Raw genomic sequence first — 16,759 nt, 5'->3', positions numbered from 1 at the left:
AAAACATTTTCAAACTCAACCCTGACATACTAAATGTTGTAAAATTTAAAAATAGTATAGGATCTAAGTTTTTCAAATCTTAAACAAATATATTTTGAAAAATAATTATAATATACAAAACCATTTTTGTTTAGGTAAAAAATGAGAATCAAACTACTATTTTATCATAAAATTTGTTGCAAAGACAAACACACGTGACAAAGCACGTGAAGACTTTCCTCCAGTATCGCTGCATGCATGGAAGATAGCACATCATTTTCAGATTTTTTTCAGAGGTCAACTACTGGTCTCTCAAACTCTTCTTTCATCTTTCCCCTTCACTGTAATAACAAAATTATAAATAAATAAACTTTTACATGCATTTAATTCACCAATTCAAAAAACCCATTAAAATATTGAAACTTAAGATTCAAAAACTGAAAGCATCGACAAGAACAAGAGGAAGAAGGAGATGAAGCAGCAGTGCAGCATCATCCTAGCTTCTCTCTCACCTTTCAAAATCTTCACCCTAGAGATCTTTACAACCTTTAAAATCTTTCCTCTATAAATCCCTCTCTCTCTGTAATTTTTCCATTTCTGCGTTCCTCTGTTGTACTAAAAGCTGCTTATGTTCTGATCATTCTGAGTCTATTTTAAATGCCCTCTTATCTTCTTCAAGTTTTCATCATCATATCATATCCAACATTGCTTACAGCTGTAAGTAACAATTAACGTATTACATAACCCTTTTTTGTTTAAAACCCTGCAACCTTTTTCTCCCATCAATATGGCTTTGATCGGTGTTCCCGCTGATCATATTAAGCTTAGGAAAACGCTTTCGTTCGAGAAGAAACCTTTGATGCTCAAAGATTTCCTCCTAAGAGACGATCTGAGTTCCTGCTCTTCTAGTGGTTTCAAATCGTTTCCACGTCAACGTTGCTGCACCACCGTCAGGTTTCTTCTCGAGGCCGAGTTGAAGAAATCCAAAGATAATTACTCAAGCACCACTAAACGGCTTCTTTTCAGAAGCCGTTCGAAACCAGGTGCCGCCACCATTTCAGCTCTGCAAAGAGCTTCAGAAGTTGTTCTTAACGCCGTCAAGCTACTCCCTTTTCCTTCCGTCAAGTCATCATCTTCATCGTTGTCGATGAAAAGAAACAGTTCCAGGAAAGTGCATTTTACCAGGAATTTTTCAAGGAAGCTCTTGAAAAGAAGCTTTTGGAGAAAAGCTGACAAGGAAGATCATCAGGGTGAGATCAGACGCTGCAAGTTGTTCCGTGAATTTCTTGAAGAGAAAAATGAACCGTCCGATCAGAATACGACTACCAACGTCAGTACCACCGACACATCCTCCTACTCCTCAACAACCATTACTGCCAGTAGGGTCTCCTCCAACACAAGCAGTAACAGCTGGGCAGAAAGTGAATTTACTGCGGATGTTTTACAGACTTGGAGCAGTAATTCAGAGAGGTCGAGCCAAAACGACATCGTTGAGGCTGAAACAAGTTTACCCCAGAAGGAAGAAGTCAGCAATACAGTGGGTGAGGATTCCATCAACTTCACAAAGGTAAATTGGTAGGAGATGAATTGATTTGAATTCAATATTTTGCGTGTTCAAATTTTAATTAAAATTAATTTTATCCTTTGTCTGTTGCTGGCGTTATCTGATTGTTTGATGTCTTTTAATCACCACATATATTTTTGGAATGATGAATTAGGTAAGGGATGTGAAGGGGATTTTGAGATTTAGTGAGGGTAGGATTGGGGAAGGGCAGAAACAGCTGGAAGTGGGATCGCAATCGCATGGATTCCTTTACTTTCCCACGCGTGGAATATTTATCGGGAAGTGATAGGGTACATCTCGAAGCTTTGGAATTAAATTCCCAAGGAGCAACCCGAGGCCTTAGATCCCCCTACACGGCGTAGAAACCCGAAACGAATATGAAATAGTACATGAGATGAGATGTACCCTATTCTGCTATATATGCTTATGTTAAAAAGTATGAAAAGGAGTAAGATAATATGTTTTCAACTAATTCTATTACAAATTATGTTTTAGGAATAATAAAGATGGTAGTTGTTGGTTGGTGCTTTTAATTTAAATATTTAATTGAGTTTGGAATTAGGTTAGTTATGAATCTCCATCGTAGGCAGCTGATTTGGTATGGTATATGGGTCCTATTTTCATTTAAGAAATCAATATTAAATATCTTTGAATTATTTTTTATTGTTGCCAATGCATAATATTAAGCAATATGGTCCCTTTACTGTTGTGTTATTAGTTAGCTTTATGAAGTTCCAAACATTATTATAATGGGTGGGCAGATGTCGAGTTAGTGAGTTGACTTAATCCAAATGTAACTTGTCTTTAAAACATTTTACTTGTTCCTAGATTTTTGTCTGTTTTGAATTCAACATGCCAACAATAAAAGCATGCACTGTTTATAATTTTTGGACCACCGGATCTTCTGTCACTAGCTAGTCCTGAAACAAACTCAACCTTACGGTTCTTCTCATCTCGTTCTTGGTTTAAGCAGTTTCTAAAACGAAAGACAAAACATATTATATTAGTTAATAGTATAGTTTCTTCTACAATTTTACGTATTAGGTTTGTGATAAATTTAATTTTTATTTATTTTTTAAACTTAATTTTTTTTAAAATTTTTGAATTTGACCTTCAAATATTTATTTTCAAAAATGTTTTAACATATGGATAAGATATCAAATACAGACATCATTACCTCATTTGGTACCAAAACAATATGTGTAGCCTATCTTATATCATTTGATTTGGTGACCATGCGGAGATTAAAATGAAAATACAAGTTAGGATTTGAACCAAAATTTTAAAGGTGTGACTGCGTGTAGCTTAGTATTTTGATTGTGACTTCCCATCTCCAAACCAAAAATTTAGTAACTTAAGAATTCTATAAAACAACTGTAGGAAGGTAATTAAAGATTGAAGTTGGACAGGACTCCTTTGCTTGTTCCATTTATTGGTAGATTATACCTTTTTTTCTTCTTTTTTTTAGAGACGTTGTGTTCTCGTTGGATACTTCAACTTTATCAACTGATAGTTCAACCATCTGAGACAGGAACAGGATTGGCCAAACGAGGAAGGAAAGGAACAGTTTAGTCCAGTGTCTGTTCTAGATTGTCCCTTCCATGATGAAGAAGAAGATAATAGCTCTCCTTTCCAAGATGGCTTACCCCATGTGGAAGGTCCCTCTCTCTCTCCCTTTTAATTTTATCTTTATTTCTTACTCATATATCGTATGTCCCTTTGATTAACAAGTGGGGTTAAACAACAGGGACGAAACAAAAGCTCATGCCAAAGGTTCGAAGGTTTGAGAGCTTGGCTCAGCTGGAGCCAGTGGACTTGGAGAAACGAATTGCAATGGCAGAGCTTGAAGATGAATCATCACTCCTCCGCTCAGTCTCTGTCAACAACAATGGCATGTCTGAAGAGAAACTGCTTAAGTTACTGAAAGCGAAATTCCCATCAGAGATTTTCAAGTTTAGGGCTGATAATCTATTGTTAGATTTCTTTTGGGAGACATTCATTGTGGAAGATAAAGGCGAACGACATGACATGGGGTTTAAAGATTTTGGGGTCAAATCTTTGAAGGTGGTAGAAGATTGGGTTAATGGGAATTCTCAGGAATTTGTTTTAGGATGGGAGTTGCATGAAGGCAGAAAAGCATACCTGAAAGATATGGAAAGAAATGAAAACTGGAGAAACTTCAATGAAGAAAAAGAAGATGTAGGATCAGCTCTAGAGCTTGAGCTTTTCAGTTCGCTGGTGGATGAAGTATTAACTGATCTCTTTTGACATTGATTTTGTTGAGGGAATGCTGTTTTGGTCGGACAAAGTGGAATGTTGATCAGGCGAATCTTTAAAATCAGAAAGTTCGAATACGGTTAGACTTGATTCTACGACCTATGACATATATCATTTGTGGAGAAAATGATACCGCTTGAGCTAAATGGTCTGTATGCCAAAAGTTATGAGGTTGAGTTCAACTGTGCTCAAACTTTTTCAATTTTCAAGATTTGTCTATTCAAGCATTCTGAGATTGAAAGACAGAATCCCCACCCAAAATAATACATTCCGACCCTCATCTGATTTCTGTAGTAAGGTTTAAGACATGAATCAAGGTGGTTTTCGTCATTTGAAAGCTGCGATGTTTGAATGACTAAAGCCACCTTGTCGAAGAAAATTTGAGCTGTATTATTGGATTTATTTTTACTCCCATTTTTCTCTTTTCTCAAGAGAACAATATTAGGAAAATTTGTGGAACAACCGATTCTCTCTTTAGCTGTTCTTTTAAAGGGAAATCAGCCATTTGGAGACAATGGTTTGTTATCGCTAATATGGAGAAATATAGAGTTTTGTTTTTCGCTAGAACGTTTAAGAGTAGAGTATATCTCAAAATTACTTTTTAGCTCATAATTTTATTTCATTGATAGTTTCAAGATTGTTAGTCTTTTTTTATTAGGATATCAACAAAAAAATTTAACAACTACTATCCTATGTTGTGGGGTCAAATCTGCCTTTAAACCATACTAAATAGTATGTTTTAATAATAAACTTGTATTTTTCTTTTTCTTTTTTCGTTCACTTTTGATTAAAAGAGAAGTCCTAAATACAGACTATTTGTTTGAGAAAAAAATGAAATTAATTTACTAGGAAAATGCATCATTTATCAATAAAAATAAATTATTATAAGTTTTAATATTTGTATAGTAAACAATTAAAATAAATAAATAAATTCTACGAGGATAATTTAGTAAAACTTACTTTTAAGTAATCTTACATGGTACCAATCAAATAAAAAAATCTTACATTTTAATCAAATGAACCAAATAGGATAATGTAATACACTGAATAATATGCTAAGAAATCTTATGTTACAATAATCCTATTACCAAAGATAATTGATGGGAGTCGAATCCATCAAATTTAATTTTCTACGCCTAAAAACAAGATAAACTTCGGGAACTAAGGCCGAATCCCATAGAGATGGGATATGTAACACCCTATACCCGACCCAATCGCTAGATTCGAGTACCGAATGATACAAAGAGCCATACAATTTAACAAATTCTGAACCTATCTACTTATACACTTGCTTTACTTAATTTTAAGGGATTGAATGTTTTTACTGCCACACAGAACCACTATCAAACTCATGAAACTTGGTTTTCATGCAAATATTTACAAAGTTTGAATTTAATACACCCATCTTAACCCCCAAGGCGAAGCCTCTAGGAATGCCCCTCTATACACATGTTGCGGCTACCGCTCCCCTTTGCCTCAAGTTGGCAGAGTCTGGCTCGATCCTGTCCCATGGCTACTATAATAATCTTCTACCTTGCAACTAAGGCAGTACAACCGTAAGTTCTTACTTGTAAGTTCTAATAGTAAGATTCGATGAAATAGTTCCACCATTATATTTCGAAAATTTTTAAGAGACAAAATTTTAAAGTAGAGGATTTAAACTCCTTGATCATGCTTAGCCTTTCCACAAGTTTCACTGGTGACTGGTGAGCTCGCTTCCTTGCCCATTTTCCTCTGCTCGTGCCTGGTGGTCTTATTCACCGTCTTAGACGACGATGCGTTCTCTACAACCCTGGTTTTCAATGGTGCTGGCCTAATTATGCCCCACTCCTAATTTTCACTTTACCTTAACCAACTCGGTCTTCACCATTCTAACTTTATGGATAAGCCATCTGAGTGGACACCTTACCATCAAGGTAGCTTCATATTATGTCATTTAGCTCTGGTTAACTGTTCACCTTACTCTGATTCTTCAAACGACTCATAATACATATGAATCTCTATCGGACCCTACTCTTCTCTGAGTTTTTCTTTTCAATAAATTTTCTTGAGTTTTCTTTTAAAAGAGTTTTAATAATCTTTTCAAATTGTGGGATCATCTTCAAACTTTTTCTTGTCAAGTTCTTTCTTAGAGGGGAAATTAGAGTTGTTTCAAGGGGTTCTGGATTCTTCTTATTTTCAAGGCTCATTAGGGCTTCTATACACCATGTTCAATCTTTTCCGTCTATCTTCTTTATTATCTTCTTTATTGTCTAATCTTTGATTCATTGTTCTCTTCTATTTATTTTAGTTATTTATTTTTATTGCTTCTTTTAATTTTTAAATTCTTAAATCTGACTTGGATTTGATTGCGTTTCAGGTTGCGTAAAAATCTAATTTTCTTTCTAATCGTCTAGAGCCCTAAGTCAAATCCATGAGTTGGACAAACTTACAATCTTGTTTCGCACTTTGTCCTTATCATTTAATGTCCTAGCTGAATACCCCGTGTTTATTATCCCAATAGACTACCATTTGTTGTCATAGCCGAACTATGGTCTTACACATTATTCCTCATATTTAATGTCCTGACGGACTCATTATGATGCCATTGCCGAGCTATGGTATTACATTTTAAACCTCTCTTGAGGTGTCGCCCCAAAGGACCTTACCGTTGTCGTGGTGTCACCCCACGGTGTCTATTGACTGTCGTCGCGATGTTGCTCTATGGAACCTAAATATCGTCATCACGGTTTCGCCCCGAAGGACCAGTCAATATTATTCCTTTTTACATTTTTACCTTGATGCTCGAACACCCAAGTGTCTCCCCATTCGCGTATGGCCTGGAGCTTCGCACATCATGGTTTGCATTCAGCAACACTATATGGCAATATCTTAACATAATTCCATTCCCCTATCCATCCACACATACCTCCATTTCGCCATTTTTATACGTTGATACTTTAACACCGTAGTGTCCCCTCCATGAGGTCCAGAGCTTCAAACATCACAGTTTGCACTTAACAACACCATATGACAGTAAACAGAAACCCAATTCCCCAAATCCTAACTCCATCTATCGTTTATTTTAATCCAATCCAAACATAGGTTTGGAATTCATTTGGAAGAGAAGATTTTAATTTTTTTTAAATATTAAAATTTTAAAAAGCACCATTTCAAAAGGCTAGAATATGTGATTATTTTTATTGAAATAAATTATTTTTAAAAATAATTAGGTTATTGAAATTTTATGAGTTAAAAAATATTATAGAAGAAGAATAATGGTATTAAAAATAAATAGTATACAAATATATAATATGGATCTAATTAGATTTGTGAAAATATAAAAATACTTTTAATAATATAAAATATATGTTAGTAGAATTAAATAAAAGTGATGTTTCTGAAGTTTAAGTTTTTTTTAAATGGTACTATTTGTATTAAATGAAATAAGATTATATTAAATTTTTAGATAAAATTTAAATTACTTAAATTATTTTTAATATTATTTAAAAATTTAAAAATTTCTATTATTTTATTTGAACAAATAAATTCATTTTGGAAATTTTAAAAATATTGGTGAAAATCCATCAAATTTTTTAGTTCAATGAATTGAATCAAAATTTAATAACCCAAAATATTTATAAAAAAAAATTAAAAGGGTGGACCAAAGCAGCCGTCCCCTTTGAATCTACTTGGCATTGACCATAACATTATTTAAGAAAAAAATATGAGAAAAATATTAAAGTTACGTGTAATTTCCATTGAATGATTTTATGATATTATATGTATGAAAATTTAATTTGATTTAATTTTTCAAAATTATTAATATTATTGTCGTTTTAGCATCATTTTATTTCACATGCATAAATTATTATATTTGTTTAGTTTGAAAAAATAAATTGATATATATATTTTAAATATATGTAATTGAATCAAAATTGAAGTTTTATATATACAATTGAATTTTAAGTTGCGGCCTATTAGCTAAGTGTTTATTTTTCTCAGAAATAGTCTGTGTTTGAATCATTGATATACCGAAAAAAATCATATGTACAATTGAACTAAAATTAAAATTTTCATGTGTAAAAACCATTATATTTGTTCATATGTACATTGTTGGAAAGATCAACCATGAAATATGAAAGGATTAATCTTCATGATCTAAAAAATGGACATGAAAAACACTTTTGTCATACAAAAATTTATAAGGCACATTTCACATTAAATTAAAGAGTTAATTACACCAAACATCCCTAAACTAATGATCTTAATGCTAAATTAGTCTTCAAACTTTAAATCTAAATATATCTTTAAACTATCGATATTATATTAATAAGGTCATTCCATTATTAAAATTGTTAATTTAACCATTAGATTCTTAATTTTTACTCATTTAGATATTTGTCATTTCGTTTTCAATGGTTTGATTATTACCATATTCTCATCCAACTATTGATGGTGAGTTTATTTATGTCAATTAATTTCAGCATTCGTATATTTATGGTGTTTTAGTGTTTGAAGCCATGGCTACATTCATTGATCAATTATCTATTTTATCTTTGATTGCCATTTTCGGTGCAGCTACAATTACCATGATAAACTTGTAGTTTGATTTACTAAGAGGATACATTTCTCAAAAACATTTCATAATTTTAATAATTAATACTTCATTTTTTTTCTTTCTTTGCTGCTTGTGTTTGCAAATAACAATTATTAGAAAAGTTGTAACATTATTGTTGTCATACATGATATTTATAAAATCATTAACCAAACCGCACAGGAAAAGATTGTTGTTGATATCCATGAGAATCATAATAAAGATGTTGTCAGATACTAAACCATCACCTAAGGTTTAAAGATCAAATGTAAATGCTAAGCAACTAAAAACCTTTTCTATAAATAAAAAAGGGAAAGTGTAGTAGATAAACAAGATCAACAGAGAAAACCCCTAGTTTAAGAAAATGAAATTTTATAATAATAATGGCCTACTGTTGCACATACTGATGTCGATCTTTATAATATTACATTGGTTGGGGGAAGCTTTCATATGGAGGAGAGAGATAGCGCACTCGAACTCACATCCTTCTGCAGTGACAACCATATTAATACAAATGCCAATGCCGGTCAATCTAAAACTCAATTGACAAAGTAAACCTTATTTTTCAATATACAAAATTTTAAAAATAATAATTTTGAATAATATAGGTTAAGCTATTTTTCATTAAATAATGATGCATCGGCTAGTATCACGGGTTGCAGTTCAAAGCCCATGACCATAGCACCAAAGGTGTCCAATTGAGGTTTATTGGTTAGATAGGGGATCATTTGGCCCACAAGAACTGGCCCAATTCAGTAAACTGTTGGAGAAGCCTATCAGATTGAAACATGAGTGACCCAGTAATAAAGATATGATAATGTAGGCTATTTTTAGTAAATATGGGAATCATATCTTTTAGATTTAATTTGATATGGTGTATCTTGTAAATCCCATGATTTAAGGAATATGATTAATCTCACCAGTCAACGTAACTTGATCTTGACCGTCGGTTTTGGAGGAGCTCAACTATAAATAGAGAGCCTCTCCCTCGCTTGGAAATCACTTCATTCATCTATTGTTTCATTATTCTTTGAGAGTAATAGAATATTGAGAGCATTTACTCAAACACCTCTCGTACATTCTTTTCCGTGACTTTCTGTTGTTTTTCGTAGCTTCTTTTGGCACAATTACTTCCGCTATACAAATTGGTGCCTTGGAGGAATTCTAAAGGAATCCTCACTTATGGTGTTTAGGCTGACTTAGACGAGTTTGGAACGAACGAATCATCTAAGGATGCACAGATCGCGAGACGAAAGATCTAGCCCCTTGAGAAGTGGTATCCGAGCTATTGATTACGAAGGCACTGTTAGGATGTCGAAAGAAGAGTTCGAACAAAGCTGGGCCAGAAAATCAATCCCTTTGAGGGAAATGTTGTTGGCAGTAGAGGAACAAGTGGTCAAACTCGAAGAGTCCATGGAGGACGCGAAGGAGTCACACATTACTCTTGGTGAACGCATAGATGACTTGAAAGAGCAATGCAGGGACTTTGTGACCATGTGTCTCACTTCCAATAGGAATAATGTGCAAGAGTTGCTAGATTCCCAAATGAATAAGTTGACAGAGAGGAACAATGCTCTTGAGGCCATGGTGATGGCTTTAAAGGAGGAAATAATGGACACGACGAAGGCTTTGACAATAAGAATAGAGGAGCTCGAGGGAGAGCTTGCCTTGTATTGAGTAACCGCAGGGAATAGAGTGTCAAGTGCAACACTCAGTTGCAAGGATGTCCCAAAGCTGAAAGAGTTCATGGGGACAAGATCTGCATACGATGTGGACAATTTCTTATAGAGGATAGAAAACTACTTCTATGCCAAAGGAATTATGGATGATGCTGTTAAGGCAAATATTACTTAAATGTTTCTTACTGATATTACGCTTTTATGGTGGTGAGGTAGGTCCACAGATAAAAGGCAAAGTGAGATTGAGACGTAACAAGAGTTCCAATGTGATTTGAAGGGACAGTTTTACCCAGAATTTACTGAGGAAGAAGCTCAAGCAAAGTTGCGATAGCTAACGCAATAGGGCACAATGGGGGAGTATGTTCAAGAGTTCAAGGAACTCATGCTCCAGATTTGAGATGTGACTGAGAAAGAGACATTGCTTGTCTTTAAGAATGGTTTGAAGCCGTAGGTCAGATAGGAAATGGAACAAAAAAGTGTCCAAGAACTGTCGGAAGCCATGACAATTGCAGAGCCCGTGGACAAGCTTGGTCTAGAGAAAGTCCGAGGAAAGGGGTGTATGTGAAAAAGATCATAAGAAGGATAATGATGGCAATAACAACGGTGATGATAGTGGTAATGGGAAACCATGAGTTAGGAAGAAAAAACCCAACAAAAAGAGGGACAAGTTGAAATGTTTTCTTTGCGACGGTCCACATATGTTGAAGAAATGTTCGAAGAAATCTGAGCTTTCTAAGAAGGAAAAGTCGATAGGTAAGGCCTTGAGACTTGGTTCGAGCATAATGGGTGTTGAAGCCAAGGAGACCGAAAGTGAGAAGAGGCCAGTGGAGTGCTTCTTATGTCATGGTCCGTATAGGTTAAGGAAGTATCTGAAGAAGTTTGTCATCGAAGGGGACAATAGAGCAGACAATAAGCCCAAGAAGCTTGGTTCGAGCAAGGGAAAAGTCAAAGTCAATAGGGCAAAGATGAGCAAAAAGAAGCGAGTAAAGTGCTTTTTGTGTCGTGGTCTGCATGAGTTGCGGAACTGTCCAAAGCAACCCAAGTCAGTTGTGGCCAAAGAAAAGGCAACATTGGTGTAACACCCCTATACCCGATTCGACCTAAGGAACCTGATATAGGAATATTACAATTGGTGCCAAAGTGATTTTGGCTAATCATTAATATATTTGAACATTAAAAAAAACTATAACTTATATTTTAGTCCCTACTACTTGGAACAAACTTGATCTTCCTAAGTACATGTCATTCTATTCAAAATTTTGAAACATACCCTCTTGGCACTTGGAGACGTGAGGAGATGGATGCTCACAACCTCAATTACAACTCTTCAAAATCACTGTACCTAATCTACGTACGGAAAACAAAAGCATATGCTGAGTAAAAACTCAGTAGTATTTCTATAATCCGAATATTTAAGGACAAGATATTATAATAGGTACAATTAAATTATAAGAACATATTAATGTCTAGTATCATGACTATCATTTTTTTTAAACAATATCATAATTCACACAATTGCTATATAAATGGTTATTCACATATCAAACAATATTTATTCATACCATGGCATTAGTCATACATTACTAAATTCATTAATACATCATTATATACCATACTCAATTTTCATCAATTGCTATATAATAGCTTTCCATAATTTGTTCACTTTTCAATTAAACAATGGCACTATCCATTCCATATTCAACTAATAAGTATATAACTAATGTATTCCATGTATTTACAACATATTTCACATTCTATTTTTAATTCACTATATCAACTTCATTTCTCATACCATGCCGTTCCAATATTAATTATAAAACTTTATTATATGTTTACCCCCATTAACACGACTCGGACTCGGAAGGATATACAAATCCAACCAAAAGACACTAGTTTGGCACCCAGTGTCTCATCAAATAATTCGAAGTAGCAAATTGACACCCAGTGTCTCATTGGTTAAACATAAGTAAATTGGCACCCAGTGCCTCATTGAATAAATCTGAAGTAATAAATTGACACCCAGTGTCTCATCGAATCGAAGCCGAAGAAATCCCTGAACTCTTCCAATCCTATGGCATGTCATCTATATCCGACTCAGCCCGATACAGTTAATAGGGTTTAATTTCACATTTCAAAAAAACCAATGTTAAGTATCAATTTTTCATATAATCACATATACATATGAATTCAATTCAATTCAAATAACCAGTATATTCATAATATATATATCAATTTAATTAATTCCCATCAATTTAAAATCAATTCAATATCAAAATGCCAAATACTCACCTCAACTACTTACCATAAGCATTAAATCAAAATTTAACAATTAATAACGAGATTCAGATTATAGAAATACAAACCAGAAATTTTGAGCTATTCCTCGTTGATTTTATCTTTTTCCTTTGTAGTCGAGGGTTCCGATAAGATGTTAGCTACAGAATTAAAACAATTAAAAATCATCAATACAACACAATTCAATTTCATATTGAATATTTCAATTTTTACTCAAATATTGCCTAAATTTCAATTTAGTCCCTAAACCGAGATTAACTTTTATTCTTCACATTTAATTCTTTATTTTCATGCAAATTCCACTTTAAACTAAATTCAACTCCCTATTTTCACATAAATTCCTAAATTTTGAATTTTTCACAATTTAGTCCATATTACACAAAAGTTACTATTTGTTCTAAAATTTAATCCTTTTTTATTTCTAATTTAAAAATCTATCAATTTAGTCCCTAATACAAAAATTATTCAACATTAACAATATCTAAAAACTCAATAATTTCTAAAATTTTGACATGGATCGGGTAGTATTTAATACCGAGATTCCAAAAACATAAAAATTACAAGAAAAATGATTAAATTGAGTAACCAGTTGAACTTAGAAACTTTGAAACCCTAGTTTTTCTCCTTCCTTTCTTTTTCTTCCTGCTTTGTTTGTTTTTTGTTTTTTGTTTCTTTTTCTATTTCTATTTCTTTTATTTCTTTGTTTTATATTATATTATAATATATAATATATATACTTAAACATTAAGTTTTAATATTATATAATATTATAAATATTTTTACTTTAAATTTTATAATAATATACTTATTCCGCCTCATTTATGAGTAATGGCATAATTGCTCCTTTAGTCCTTTTAGTTTTTCTTTAATCTATAATTCAACTTTCACCCTTTATACAATTTAGTCCTTATACCTAATTACTCTAAATTCATGCAAATTCACCTAGCCAAAACCTAATAACTACACAACTAATTTCGTAAATATTTCTAATAAATATTTACGAGTCTAATTTTCAAAAACGGAGTCTTGAAAATATATTTTCCGACACCCATGATTATCGGGTCATCACAATCGGAGCTTGTTGAGTCATCGAAGGGGCTCCCACACAAGGAAGATGTGGGTTTGTCATTGAACTTAGGGGAAAAAGTTACGATGAAAATAGTGCAGCTGGGACCAATGAGACTCAATTCGAGTAAAGCGACAAAGTCGGCCGAGTCGTCAGCAAGGCTTTCACCTATGGAAGAGGTGAGTTTGGCATCAAATTTAGAGGAAAAAGTTGCAATAAAAACTTTAAAGCTAGGAACAATGAGGCTCATTTCTGTTGACACATCGAAGGAGCTACCACCTATGAGAGAGGTGAGGTGTGTATCAAGCTTTGGGAAAATGGTGATGCAAGTTGGATAGTTGAACCGAGTAAATGTAATGAGGAAGGTACATTCTGAACACTCTGATAATGTTTTGCATTCTAACTTGTTGACTTGGCAAGAATGTAAAGGCCCTTTCGAAGTTCTTAAGCAAGGAGGCTAAGAGACTATAGGTAATTTGAAGCCAAGTATTGTGAATCGAGAGGATTTTGTTCGAAGCAAGTTAGAATGTGGGCAAGAGAGGGACATAACTTCTTGCCGTCAAAATGTACAAACAAGTGGGACGGTTCGAGTTAAGAAGTGACGTAAGCCGAGGCAAAAGTTCCAAAAGAAGGAAAAAGCTAAGGCGTCGAGACAAAACTGTGGCGAATCAAGTCAATGCCATTTTAAAGGCATAACGAGGGCTTGTGATAATGGGTAAGGCAGAATGTCATGGGTAGCAGTTCAAAGCCCGTGATCATCGCACCAAATGTGTCCAATGGAGGTATATTGGTTAGACGAGGATCATTTGGCCCATTAGAACTAGCCCAATTCTGTAAATTGTGGGGGAAGCCTGTCAGATTGAAGCCTGGGTGGCCCAGTAAGGGAGATATGGCAACATAGACTATTTTTAGTAAATATAAGAATCATATCTTGTAGATTTAATTTGATATGGTGTATCTTTTAAATCCCATGATTTAAGGGATATGATAAATCTCGTCTGTCAATGTAACTTGATCTTGATCGTCGATTTTGGGGAGCTCAAGTATAAATAGAGAGTCTCCCTTTCAGTTGGAAATCACTTCATTCATCCATTGTTTTATTATTCTTTGAGAGTAATAGAATATTGAGAGCATTTACTCAAACACATTTCGTGCATTCTTTTCTGTGACTTTCTATTGTTCTTTCGCAGCTTCTTTTAGCACAATTGCTTCTGCTATACAAATTGATGTCTTGGAGGAATTCTAAAGGAATCCCCACTTGTGGTTTAGGCTGACTTAGACGAGTTTGGAACGAACTGATCGTCTAAGGTCGCACGGATCGCAAGACGAAAGATCTAACCCCGTGACGCTAGAATAGGCTTTCTAAATTATTTTTAAATAGAATTTAATAATTTTTCTTTTTTTTTAAATTAGAAAATTAAAATATTTAGTGCAAAAAAACTTCAACTAGTTTTATTATAAAAATAATTAAATTATTTTGAGTCATACATTAAATTTTAATTTTTCAATAGTTTGGCTTATTTGTAAGTATGGTAATAAATTGGGACAGGAGTAAATGTTGCTAAATTCACTACCGATTCATGGTTAGCATGTTCTGCTTCATTTACCTTGTTCCACTATACATGTGTAATAATGAAAATTATTAACTTCTCCATGAATGTTAAATGCGTCAATCCTCACTTTATATCGTCTAGCTTCAATTTAATTTTTTAAATATTTTTATTTTGTAAAGGTAAGTAAATATTTAAACATAAAATATGTGAGTTTTTTATATCAATATTTTTTTTAATATTTTTGTAATACCCCGAAAATTTTTATAGTAAAATATTATCCGTGATATAGTAAAATAAGGAAATAAAGTGACAAAAAGAGAATTTTTGAGTTATGTCAATATTGAGAAGTATATTATGATATATTAATTCAAGAAAGGACTAAATTGCAAATATGAGAAAAGTCTTGTTGCACAAGAGTAAATACTCAAAATTTAAGGGGTTGAAGTGTAAATATTAAAAAGTTGAAGGACTAATAGTGCAAATATTTTAAGGGTGGAATGATCTAGAAACCAAGAAAAATTGATGAATTAAGACCAAATTGAATAGGTGAAAAATTATGAGGGACTAAATTACAATTTTACCAAATTAAGTGATGACTTAATGATGGAATTCTAAAAGATTATGAAGGGCAAAATGGTCAATTAGTAAGAGAGAGAATTCTAGAATGTAATGATTATGTTGATGATATTTTAAATTAATTAATTAGATAAATATTATTTTATTAATATTTTTATGAGATGTTTATTATTATATTATTATTATTTATTTAGTATAAAAGGAAGAAAAGATGAAGAACTAACATCACATTTCCTTTCCCATGTAACCAACGTTAGAAGAGAAGGAAAAGAAAGAAATTTTGTTTTCTTTACAATTTGGTCCTTCCACCAAAAATTCACCATTTTCACCTAGAAATCAAAAGAATTTCCATAGCTACTAAGAGAGAAAAATGTTAAGGAGACCATGGGGAGTTAGAATATCAAGTTGGATTCAAGAAATAGAAGCTGGAGGAGAGAGAAAATCAAGTTAAAGATTAGTATCAATAGAACAAGGTAAGTATATCAAGATATCAATATGTTTTTAAGTTTGTTATTATTGACAAAGCATGGAAATAATGTTATAGTAGAGTTTTCTTACATAAGGTCCTATGTTCTTGATATGTTAGTGAAGAGAAAATAAGAGAAAGTGATGAGAAATGGTGTAGAAAAAGAAAATAAGGGTGTTATAACATGTAATTAATATCTTGTACTAAAATAGTTTTGGACAACAACAATAGTCTAACTTTGAAAAATCATCAAAAATTGAAGAAATCTAATTATAGGATGAATAAAATATGAAATTAAAGCTTATTAAGTATAGTTTCTTATAGGAGAAATTATGTAAGCAATGGAATTGTAAACCATGAGATATGATAAATTTTGTGAGACAAGGTCAGAATGATTTCGGGTTCCTCTGTTCTGACTTTATAAAATCATAAGAAATTGGATAGAAATAATTATGGGCTTAAATTTATATTTTTATAATCCTGAATGAGTCTATTTTCAATAGAAACAAACGGGAACATCATTCGAATCCTGTATGAGGAGATAATTAATTTTTAGTAAAGAAGGGCCAGAACTGTCAGATAGCAGAATAGGGGTAATTTTAAAGAATAAATTGTACTTATTGGCTAAAAAAAAATTCTGAAAATTTTATCTTAAGAAGATATATGAGTCTAGTTTCAGGAAAAATTAGCGGATCTTAATTTGGAGTTCTATAGCTCCAGATATAAGA

General features: G+C 32.9%; 1 protein-coding gene across 1 annotated transcript; it reads left to right on the top strand.

Moving 5' to 3' along the window:
- The first annotated feature begins 281 nt into the window (after nt 1-281).
- LOC107926994 (uncharacterized) lies at nt 282-4,387 on the top strand. Its single transcript, XM_016857950.2, has 3 exons — nt 282-1,546; nt 3,075-3,201; nt 3,291-4,387. Exons 1-3 carry the CDS (start codon nt 767-769, stop codon nt 3,809-3,811), a joined length of 1,428 nt encoding a protein of 475 aa, XP_016713439.1. The 5' UTR covers nt 282-766; the 3' UTR covers nt 3,812-4,387.
- Nucleotides 4,388-16,759: the final 12,372 nt, after the last annotated feature.

The sequence above is a fragment of the Gossypium hirsutum genome, chromosome A08 (assembly GCF_007990345.1).
Source record: "Gossypium hirsutum isolate 1008001.06 chromosome A08, Gossypium_hirsutum_v2.1, whole genome shotgun sequence".
In the NCBI taxonomy this organism is placed as follows: domain Eukaryota; kingdom Viridiplantae; phylum Streptophyta; class Magnoliopsida; order Malvales; family Malvaceae; genus Gossypium; species Gossypium hirsutum.
Note: the sequence above shows the minus strand (reverse complement) of the source record. Positions and strands in the feature narration are given on the sequence as shown.

Coding starts and splice junctions, on each gene's coding strand:
- LOC107926994 (XM_016857950.2), top strand. CDS start 767: ATGGCTTTGATCGGTGTTCCCGCTGATCATATTAAGCTTAGGAAAACG. Junction 1,547..3,074: donor ATTCCATCAACTTCACAAAG/GTAAATTGGTAG, acceptor CATCTGAGACAG/GAACAGGATTGGCCAAACGA. Junction 3,202..3,290: donor TGGCTTACCCCATGTGGAAG/GTCCCTCTCTCT, acceptor GTTAAACAACAG/GGACGAAACAAAAGCTCATG.